Raw genomic sequence first — 11,874 nt, forward strand, 5'->3', positions numbered from 1 at the left:
TATGTTAGAAGACATAATGACCTTTGAATACAGCTAAAACCTCATCAGGTACTCCTGGATAATAATATTCATATCAAAGGAATGCAGTCTATTACATCAGCCCTGCAGTACATCCTACCCACATGGCGGCTGTAATGATCGTTTGTAAACCCTGTGTACAATGATGCTAAACATTATAATCACCATGTAGGAAGCAGGATATTGATTGTACCGAGTGTTTAACACAAAGCCTTTACCATCACTAGAGAAACTCTTTATGATTCTTACCTTGTTATAACTCACAGTAAAAAATCACAGTAATCATCTTTCCCTATGATTTTTCCTTCCATGCACACATTTATCTGCAGTGACCTGTACAATCAATAGATGTCAGTCTTTACTAATCAAGTATGATCATTAAACATATTTCAGCAACATGATGGTCTGTTGTGTCTTTTTTTTTATGTACAACTGACATTTACTGGCGACATTAAATGTATAAGCAAAAATCATGATAAGTCTTCAATCGCTGCTTATGGGGGCCCTTAAATTAGATGCAAAGGTCTTATACAAAAGCATGTTTATAGACATTTCTACATAGAGATATATGATCATAATGAGGAGAAAGCGAGGAGCATGTGAAGATGTGGAAAAGTAACATGGTATATTCTACTTATGTTTGACTGCATTTTAGAGGAGGTGTACAGTTTCACAATTTGTAAACCTGATTTGATAGGGCGAAGCGTTTATTTACACCTTAAAAAATATATACATCCCGGATGATCTGATAATGCTGGGTGTAACTGCACCCCAATGCGTCCTGAGGACAGACCTTGACCTGCTTGACAGCTGAGACTACATAAGGAGGTGGTCTTTAAAGAAGCGTATTGAATTCACGAGAAAATAAAAATACGCTTTGTTCTTCTCAGGCTAAAAATCTCAGATTTACGAGTTAAGGTTTTTTTTTTTTTTTAAATACAAATAAAAAACAGCTGTTTTTCTAAATCAATTAGATACTAGTACATCATAATCCCAACAGAAGCTCTTATTTAGACCACTTAAAGAATAAAACATTCCCAGACTGTTTTCTTTAACGCATCGGCAGATACTCGTGTATTTAGGTGACATAGATGGTAATGTTGTAACTTAAATGTTTGCAGTTCAGACGCAAACCCCCCTCTGGTCTATCAGGATCAGCTCTGCCAATAAGGCATACTTCTATGATTTAAATTGATGCATTTAAAATGCTTTCAGAATGGATACGTAGTGCCTCAAGACACAATAAATACTGGATCCCCATAGCGAGCGACTTACTGTAGGTGTCGCTGTTGAACACGTTTTTCATTCTTCATAAAAACTAAGCTCAATAATTCAGAAAAACAGAGCAGATTTTTATTTTCTCATGCAATACGCTTCTGTAGGTCTGACACGCAATTTATCCACATTGGTTTGGTTGTGTAAATGCTCAGGAGTCTTGGGCAGCATTAAGGACCACCTCCTCAACTGGGGGAAGAATGCTGCCTACCGCTGGGTGTAAACGAAGATGCATTCATTTTTTTCAACGGAAAAGATTTACAGGCACTTATTTGCATGTGAGGCAGACAAGTGAGATATGTACTTCTCAAATACTCAATGGAGTATGCAAAGTGTAATAAATAAAGTGTAAATAAATGCTTTTCACGTATTAGATCACCCAGGACGGATGTTAATGCAAGTGTAAACAGACTCTAAGACTAATGACGTAAATGATCAGGTTATGTAGGTCCTGCATGGGAAGTGAAAACCTATTTCTGGTTATCCATTTTCTGAAAGGAGAATGTTATTTTGGGTTTCTATCCTGCTGTATGATTTAAGATCGAGGAAAGCAAAATCTTACTAATTTTGTTGATTGTCGCCATCTTTAACACAGATAGGAAAGTTTACAAGGATGAGTTTATTTAGCTCTAGTGCTAAATCAAGATTAAAAACATCTATTATTAGATAAAGCTCTTAGTGACTATAAGGTAAAGCAGGATGTAATGACTGAAATGTGATCGTTGGTGGTGTATTGTACCCACTTGACTCCTTAAGCAATTTTCTACATACTTCTCTACATCTATACAACACATCCTTTTGGAAATAGCTTTTATACTACTACAACATGGTTTAAAGTGCAAACTCTGAATTTATCTAGCTGTGTGGCCGTTTAAACAGGGCGGTTATTACGTCCCAATTCTTTTCCCTACCCTTTGTATTGTGGTGCCCCGTGTGAGGCTCATTGAGTACCCCTGGGGATGTGCAAGAGAAGTTGGCTTAACGATTAAATTTTTTTCAAACTCACTAGTCAGCAACATAATTACTGGTCAGTTGAGGCATCGTCTCTCAACTGGAAGGTCGAGGGTTCGATCCCCAGCTCCTGCAGCCACATGTCCGATGGGTCCTTGGGCAAGACACTTGACCCTGAATTGCTCCCGCTGCTTTGTCATCAGTGTATGAATGCATATAAATGGGGTTAGCTACTTCTGATGGTCTCACTACATAGCAACCTCTGCCATCAGTGTGTGAATGGGTAGGTGTGACATATATATATCTAGAAAAGATATACTATACAAGCTCAAGTCCATTTACCTTTTTTTTTTTTCACAAGTTTTTTCATTGAGTTTTGAGACATACAGATATATGTTTGACGGGTTCTTCAGAAAAATAAAGAGTAATTCTGAATTTAAAAAAAAAAAAAGAAAAGACAACTAGAACACAACACAAACTAAGCTTGACCGTTCAACGAATTACAAAAAGAAATAAACACAGTATGTATTGAGGTAACTATAGCACATTATACGGAAGGGCTATAAAAGACAAAAGAAGGAAAACCGAACAAGTATGCAAACTTGTAACGTGCACACACATACATAAATAAGCAGAGACATACACATAAAAGATGGATGTACACATATCACTATTATGAGTCATCCAGAAAATGCAGACCCTTAACGTATTTGAAAAAAGTGCCCCATGTTCTATGAAATCTTTTGGTTGAACCTTTTATTACACATCTTATCTTCTCCATTTTAATAAAGTACAGAACATCTTTGAGACATGCAAAGTGAGAGGGAGGAGTGGGTGATTTCCAATGCAGCAACATTTGTCGTCTTGCTAGGAGTGTCACAAATGCCACCAGATCTGTCTTATATTTTGGAAGCTGTAGGTTAAGAGAGGGAATGCCAAAACAAGCTGTTATAGCAGACGGCCTGACAGGGACCTCTAAACTTTTAGAAATTGTTTGGAAGATTTCTGTCCAAAATGTAACTAGAGAAGGGCAGGACCATAATATATGGCTGTATGATGCTGGTGCTTGATGGCATCGGTCACGGGTGGGATCAATATTTCCATAGATTTTTGCTAATCTGACTTTAGTGAAATGTGTACGATGGACAATTTTGCATTGAATTAGTCCATGTCTGGCACAAAATGAAGAGGAGTGGACTCTATGCAAAATTACCTCAAACAGGTCATCAGTAATCTCTACGCCCAAGTCCTCCTCCCATTTGATTTTAATATTGTCTAAAGAGGAGGGGCGCAGTGAGGAGATGAGAGCATATATTACAGAGATAGTACCCTTTACACAATGTGAGGGTTTCAGGAGTGAATCTATAGGAGTGGGGTCCGGAAGGTTGGGGAAATCAGGGTTTCTATTTCGGAGAAAACTACGGATTTGCATGTATCTAAAGAAATGTGATTTAGAAAGTGCATATTTTTCAGATAATTGTTCAAACGATGCCACTACACCACTTATTACCTACATAAAACCTGCATCCATCAAGGAAGGGAGAAAGATCGGGTTGGCTGTGACAGGAGCCGATAAAGATAAGGACTGCAAACCAAAGTGACGTTTAAACTGATTCCAAATCCTGAGTGTTGATTTAACAATAATATTTTTAGAGGAAGGAGAAAGGGGAAAACTTAAAGGAGCATGCGCCAGCGCCGATAATGACGCTGGACTACAAGAGGAATTCTCCAAGAGTGACCATGCTGGAGGTGAGGGGGAATAATGAAACTGGGCCCAGTGCTGCAAGACTCTGAAGTTAGCTGCCCAGCAGTAAAACCTGAAGTTTGGTAGAGCCAGGCCACCTAAAGATTTTGGTCTTTGTAATAAGATTCTGCCAAGCCTAGGGACTTTCTTGTTCCAGATGAACTCTGACACCAGGCTGTCAATTTTATGAAAAAATGATTGAGTCAGAAAAATAGGTAAACACTGAAATAGGTATGAGAATTTTGGTAGAATGTTCATCTTGACTGAGTTTATTCATGCAGTTAGTGAAAAGGGCAGTAGGGACCAGCGTTCGAAGTCTTTACGTAATTTATCTAGCAGTGGTAAAAAGTTTAATCTAAACAGATCCTCAAATGTATCTGTAAAGTAAATACCAAGTTATGTGAAGCCGAGCAGAGTGACTTTGAACGGCAAAGTATGCAGGGGGAAATTACGGGCTTCTGTGTTTAAAGGGAAGAGTTCGCTTTTTTCCAGGTTAAGCTTATAGCCTGAAATCATGCCAAATGACCTAAAAGTCTCGAGGGCTGCTGGAACAGAAACAGAAAGCTTAGATACATATAGAAGCAAATCATCGGCATATAGTGAGGTTCTTTGCTCAACACCAAATCTATAAACACCAGTTATACGAGGGTTTGATCTAAGTGAAATGGCCAGCGGCTCAATTGCAATCGCAAATAGAAGTGGGCTTAAATTACAGCCCTGACGAGTAGAGCGGAAAAAAGAGAAGTATTTAGAGTAGGTGTTATTAGTTCTGACACAGGCGGTAGGGGAGGAGTAGAGCAGTCTCACCCAGCTGATAAAAGTTACACCAAAACCAAATCTCTCCAAGGTGTGGAAAAGATAGCCCCACTCCACCCGATCGAAGGCCTTCTCTGCATCCAATGAAATCACAGCCTCCGACACTGAAGAAGTGGAAGGATTATATGACATTAAGGAGGCGCCTTATATTAGAAAACAAATGCCTATTTTGTATAAAACCTGTCTGGTCAGGGGAAATGATGTGGGGTAAAGCAGTCTCTAAACGCAAAGCTAATAATTTAGATAAGAGTTTTAAATCGACCTGCAGTAAACTTATGGGGCGGTAGCTCCCACAAAGGAGAGGGTCCTTTTTCTTTTTTAGAATTAAAGAAATTGTGGCCTGACTAAGTGTATGTGGCAGATTAAGGGTGAGTAAGGATTCATTGAACATATCAATGAGGAGTGGTGCTAACTTACTGAAAAATGTCCTATAGAATTCAACTGGATAACCATCCGGGCCCGGACATTTACCTGATTGCATAGCATGCGCAGCTTTATCAAGCTCTTCTATAGAGATAGGCTCATCCAGTCTTGCAGCAAGGTCAGGTCTAATCTTAGGGATGACAAGGGGGGCAAAGAAACTGTTAAACGCTGTAGGGTCATTGGATTGTTCAGCAGTATAAAGGGAGGCATAAAATTGTTTAAACTGTTCGTTAATTAGTTTGGGGTCCGTGGTTATACCTGTTGGAGTTTGGATCTGTGGGATTTGGTGTGAAGCTGACTCCTGTCTTAGTTGGTGGGCTAGAAGCTTACTTGCTTTATCCTCCTGCTCATAATAAGTACATCTTGATTTGAAAAGTAGTTCCTCTGCACGGGTGGTAGAAAGAACGTCAAATTCTGCTTGAAGTAGGAGTCGCTCTTTATATAAATCTGGTGTTGGAGCAGTAGAGTAGACCCCATCAATCTGCGCAATACGCTTAGATATATCTGCCAATCTCTTACCTCTAATTTTAGCATTGTGAGCACAGTAAGAGATAATTTCACCCCGTAAATATGCTTTTAATGACTCCCATAACAATGAGGCTGAAATTCCTGGAGTTCTGTTAATTTCTAAAAAGAAATCAATCTGCTGAGAGATAAAAGCCACAAAATCTTCATTTGATAAAAGACGGGTATTCAGTCTCCAGGGTGGTCGAGTATAATCACATCCCATAATTTGTAGCTCCATTATCATCTGATTATCAATCAAGAAATAATCGATACATGTGTAGGTATGGTGAACCTGAGAGAAAAAAGAGAATGCCCTTCCAGATGGGTTATGGAATCGCCAAGGGTCTGATAGTGAAACTTCTTTCTTTAATCTTAGCTGAGCTTGAAAGCGATGTACTTTTAGTAGAGGAGCGGTCTAATTTTGAGTCAAGACAGCAATTAAAGTCCCCCCCAGGATGAGATGATTTGTGGATAGGTCTGGTAAAGAGCAAAAGACTTATTTGAAAAAATGTTCATTATCCCAGTTAGGGCCATAAATATTAAGTAGGACCACAGGAGAGCCAAATAGTTTCCCTGTCACTCGTACATATCTACCATTTGGATCAGAAAAGACATCTTCCAAATGAAATTAATCGACTTATTAATTAATATCGCCACCGCTCTAGATCTACTTTGAAATGAAGAGTGGTACACCTGTCCGACCCACCTCCTCCGCAATCTGATACGGTTAGCTGGCTTAAGATGGGTTTCTTGGAGGAAAGCAATGTGAACTCCTAAATGTTGAAGATGTCCAAGTATTTTACTACATTTGATTGGCTGGTTTAGGCCTTTGCAGTTCCAACTAGAGAATTTTAACACTCCTCCAGTCTGCTGCGCAACTCTAGGTTGGTTCATAAATCAGATGGAAAGGGTATGATAAATAAAGGAAATAAATAATAATCCTGTCAGCAATAACAGACTGGTGCTAGATGAGTCACAAATAAAAAAGTGCATTATAGATAATATCTCACACAATTGTTTAAGGTGCAGCGGCCAAGCTGTATACAAAACAATACAAATAACATCACTCAAAAGGAACTGTGAACAGACCCCCCCCTCCCACCCCTGCTGATGCGACTCCTGGACGCGCGCATACCCCACAGTTGCTAAAGAACATTAACACACACCTAAACAACTCCTGTAGATGAAACAAAGTCATACTACGACTGCTGGAGTTATGTGACAGAGTAAAGACTAACGTATAATTTTAACAGTCCTCTGTTTGAATGAGACATATTATGAACTGAACACCGGTGACAAACCTGTCGCTTTCCCTATTCAGGGCTTGTAGAAGGGACCACTTTTCTGAGCTTACTGTCTATGAAGGCCGAAGCAGCAGCCGGGTCGTCAAATGTTTGAGAGGTACCATTCTGCAGAGTGATTCTCCAAACTGCTGGAAACATCAAACCAAACTTCACACCGGGACAGGCTCGCAGATCACGCTTCACTCCTCCAAATGCAGCTCTCTTCTTTGAAACAGCGGGGGTATAGTCCGGGAAGATCGAGAGTTTCTTACCCTGGAGAGAAAGAGAGGTGCCACGGGATGTTTCACATGGAAGAAATGAACCCTGATGATAAACGGTCAGGGTGCTTCCCCATCCCTGGGTTTGGCACGTAGGACACGGTGGGCTCTGTCTAGCAGGGGCGTCTCGTCCAGGTGAAGCAGGTCCTTTGGCAGTTGGCCGATAAATTCTGTTGGGCGCGGACCCTCTGATCCCTCAGGAATCCCCAGTAGCCGAAGGTTATTCCTCCTCGACCTCCCCTCCAGATCCCCACATTTGTCCGTCAGAGACTTTACCTCCGCCTTCAGTATGTTTACCGTAGCAGCAAGTAAGGAGAGCTGGTCACTATGGTCGCTTGCCGTCTGCTCTAACTCTACAATCTGCTAGCCGCAGGGGGTGACGATGGCTCAGTCAAATGAGAGGCTTTGCTGCGGCCTGCACGAGCAGCATCGGTTCTTGTTTTAGTGGAGGTCATAGTTGGTAAAAGTTCCAGAAAAAGTTTTTTAAAAAAGTGTCCCAAAGTTATAACTAAAGAAGTAGAGAGTCACACGGTGTCCAGAAATGTCGCCAAGAGACTGATTTTAGGTGAAATTGTCACATAACAACGGAGCATCGAAAAGCACGTCTTATATGCTTGGAGTCCGGCTCCGCCCCCCAGTCCATTTACCATTTAAACATATTACTAATATTCTTGTATTTTGGCCCCTAATACGAGTGAATTATTTTGTCCAATCTGTAATGCAGCCACCCACCACTAGCTGGAGCTGTAGCCCTAGAAAAACTGGTTCATGGGCCTTCTCTTCTAGCTCTACTGCCTGAACGTAAACAAGCACAGTGACCGTTTAATCTCGTTGGAGCAGTTGTTTATTTTGATCTGGAAAATTTAGAAAACATTGATATATGCTGTGTCAGCTGAAATTGGCATATCGACCGGAGCAACGTGTAACAATATTCTTCATTTACCTGTGGACGTTGGCCAGCAAGGAGGACTTAAGGCTGGCTGCTACTGTTGTTAATTTTAGCCACACTTGGAAAACCAAATTGCCTCATATACCTGCAGACAATTTTTATAAATTCTGCTCAGTTGTGACTGTATTCTAAGAATTGTCATAACTTGGACTTAGAAATGAGTCACCTGGGAACATCCTTAATTATCACTATATAGTTTTTGGTCTTTGTTTTTGCACAACGTTATTTGGTTAACTGCAAAGGGAAGTAACAGTATTTTAGAAATCCGGACCCTATTCACTTCACATAGAGAATATTCTCTTTTAATACTGACAAAAACATTTTAGAATTTCTCCTGTAGATTTATACAGTCTGCAGCAGTGAAACAGGCTGTTATGTCTGCAACATAATCCTTGAAGGATCAAAGTCTGTCCATGCACATTTGTTGTTGCTGTTGTTTTTAAATGCACATCTTTTGCACGTTATCTCTGTACTTTGAAAATCTGTATTTTATCCTTTATATTTAGCATTTTCTTTTAAATATCTTTTTATACTTTTTCAGCTTGCACCGTGGTTCGGTGGCACCGTTGCAATTTTTCTGTATGTCCAGCACGTAAGGCAAAAATTTACAATAAAGATGACTTTGATCTTGACTTAATGTTCTTGTTTTTGTCACTGACAGGATCGGATTATTATTCTAAGTATCTGAAAACATTACAGAAATGATCCCTACAGAGATAGACCCTTATGTTAGAGGAAGATTTTTTATTTTGAAATTATATAAATACATTTTTTTAAACGCAGATACAGCTGTTACATCTCTCTCTTCAAAGACACCAGACTCCATAGAAACAGGGTTTTTAAATCATAAACAAAGGAGATGCTGGTCTTTCGTTGCATTGATTGGCAAGTTGGTTTTATTGGTACTCTGCTGGCAAAAACTTTACCCCACACAACACAGGAGTTTCTGGTCTACATCTGCCTCAAGGGATTAGTTTGTTTTTGTTTACTGAATTACCCCCTCGCATGTCACAAAGCGCTAAATCTAAACTCAAGTCGGATGTTGAAAGAAAGAGCTGCCAAGTCAAAATACAAGGGGGAGACCAGAGGGTCAATTTTTTCATGGAGTATCAGTAGTTAGTGTTCACAAAGAGTTCCAGAGCTCTGGTTACCCCGAAGGCAGGTCCTCAGCAGGGTCACTGTCATCAGAGCCCCTCAGTGTGCCAACATACTGCAGACCAGTCAGAGACACATCAGGTTGAACATCCTCCTCGTCTGACTGAACCTCAGGCTCAATGCTCTCCTCGCTGCACACTTCATCCTCCTGCTCCCGCGCTGCCTCCTGATCGGATGGCTGGTTGTTTGTGGGAGGTATTTGGTGCATTTGGCTTTTTGAAGATTCAGAAGAGAAGGACTCGAGGTCTGGACCTGTAGGAGAGGACAACTGAGTGACTAAAACTTAACTCTTAAGCCACATTAGCACATGCACAAAATGTTCAAGGTAGGCTGCAGGTGTGTATGCGAATGGGCACAATTTTCTCTCCAACTTTTACCCAGACTTTTTCCTGCAAGCCCCCTAGTACGGTGCGATCTCCATGGATGTAATGAAACTGCTTAAGCGTGTGTCTTTGTTGATACTGTTATATATCAATGACTAAAACTCTAATTGCTTCATCTGCCCATTTCCGCATTGTCCTTTTTACAACATGTGGTGATCGGTCACTGACCTGGTGCAAGATAAAAATTTAATCAAGCCTTCTTACTCACTTGCAGGGAATTTTCCTCAATATTTCCTGCTACGTTCACACATCTGCTCCCATTGACTTCACATGGAACTTTTACAAGGGGGCTGGCATATTGAAACTAGTTTGACGCAATATTAGCAGCTATGTGTATGTTTGTTTATAGTTGAATAATTTGGTGGGGTTACCTGAGGTCAGTGATGATTCAGGGCTGATGTCTTCACTGGTGGAGTTGAGGAAGTCGTCCAGTGCCTCCTGGTCTGATGTGTTTGTTACCGTCATATGATCCAGAACACTGACATCAGCGCCTGTAGATTCTACAAACACACATACACACATTTTCCACATATAATTAATGTAATTTTGACCTGTCTGACACTTATAAGCTGTATCGTGGAGAAGACGCCAAGGGGCCGACTTGAATGCATAATAACTGGAAGCGGAGACAGGTGTGCCCCACATCTGTAAGATGCCACGATGATGCAGAAAACTTCATCTGTATTATCCTGGGAGCTCAGCATCATCCCCTTATTCTGCACAATCCTGTCCTCCAACAGGAGCATTAGTTGTCCACTCATTTACTCCTACTTGCTAAAGACCTAAGACAAATGAATGGGTGTAATGTCGTCATTGCGACTGCACAACTGGGAAGTACAATGATGTATGTGAAAAATTTAAAACAACATAAACAAACAACAAAAAAAACAGCAATTACATTTAAAAGTGAGTATTTCCATTCATATTTTTATTGGCTTAAAAAGATCCAGTCGAATTTCTCAACCATAACTAACTGGGACTTACGTCTGGTCTGTAGGTATCCCGTGGAAAGGTACTGCTTCACGTCTTGGTTGAAAGCTTCTTCATACACTTTTTGTCGTTCTCTCAGTTTCTGCTGCACAGCCTGCTCCCGCTCGGCCACCTTCTGAGCATGCTCAGCATTCAGCTCCGCTACACACAGACACACATCTTAACAGAGACATCTACAGGGTGTTTGACATTAAAATGAGAATTATTTCTACTGCAGTGATTTACACAGAGGATAGTTTCACCTACCACTGATCAGAACATTAAGTATTTACTTATTGCTAACATGTCACAGCTAACTCGTGGCAAATGTGGGAGCAGTCCCTTTTCCTGTTTTACTGTAAATTATCTTTACAGAACACATCAAAGAAATGTGTTTTAGAATTTAGATGCTATGGTTTTGTTTGCCTCGAAGAGATGCGAGAGGAAACCCCCCCCCCCTCTTTTTTTTTAGATCCACCAATCACAGCTCTCAAACGAATGTGTCATACCAAGCCTCCTCATGAAGATGAAAGTTTCCGTCCCTTCTTCGCTCAGAATTAGCTAAGTTAGGAGCTAAGTAGAATGAAACTGTTGCGCATTAACCCCCAGCACAGATGGAGGTTGGTGCTCTCAAAAAGAGGACCTAAGAAGTCAAAAATCAAGTCTCCTTCACACAGGAGGAGTCTAAAGAAAGTACCAGCAGTGCGTCAATCCTTTGCACGTTAATAAATTTACTGTGAGTGATTACTGGGCTCTGGTACTTTTTTTGGACTCTGCCTGTGTGAAGCAGACATTTCATAGAGGCTCTCTGAACATTTGAGAACACGGGCAATAGTATAGAATTTGTGATTTCCCAGTGATAGCATTTTTTCTTCAAACAACCCTGATGGGAAGATTTAACAATGAGCTCCCCCTCAATATTAACGCCCTTCCTTGTAGTCACTGACATCAGGCAGGTTGTTTGGATGAATGGAAGTTTGGTATTTTTGATATCTGCTGCATCATTTACTTCATGAACCAACGACAGTGCAGGAGTGGAGAAATCCATTTAATAACATTTATGTGCTGGGGAAAATGTTAGGCACCAAACATTTATTTTCCTGCATTCTGATCAATTTTTGGA

At 40.5% G+C, this 11,874-nt stretch overlaps 2 protein-coding genes across 2 annotated transcripts in view; one reads left to right on the top strand and one right to left on the bottom strand.

The window, feature by feature from the left end:
* The window catches only part of LOC132983274 (IgGFc-binding protein-like), a 35,239-nt gene extending 34,823 nt beyond the window's left edge, over positions 1-416 (top strand). Inside the window, exon 37 of the mRNA XM_061049531.1 lies at positions 193-416. The gene's annotated coding sequence lies outside the window, so the exon portion shown is untranslated. The remainder of the gene's footprint in view (positions 1-192) is intronic.
* Positions 417-8,968: 8,552 nt separating this feature from the next.
* Positions 8,969-11,874, bottom strand: part of LOC132983273 (dysbindin-A-like) — an 8,191-nt gene continuing 5,285 nt past the window's right edge. The window contains exons 8-10 of the mRNA XM_061049530.1: positions 10,767-10,913; positions 10,154-10,282; positions 8,969-9,651 (exon numbers count right to left, since the gene is read on the bottom strand). Of these exons, the coding sequence (XP_060905513.1) occupies positions 9,392-9,651; positions 10,154-10,282; positions 10,767-10,913 (536 nt within the window). The 3' untranslated portion in view covers positions 8,969-9,391. The remainder of the gene's footprint in view (positions 9,652-10,153; positions 10,283-10,766; positions 10,914-11,874) is intronic.

Source organism: Labrus mixtus, chromosome 11 (genome assembly GCF_963584025.1).
Source record: "Labrus mixtus chromosome 11, fLabMix1.1, whole genome shotgun sequence".
In the NCBI taxonomy this organism is placed as follows: domain Eukaryota; kingdom Metazoa; phylum Chordata; class Actinopteri; order Labriformes; family Labridae; genus Labrus; species Labrus mixtus.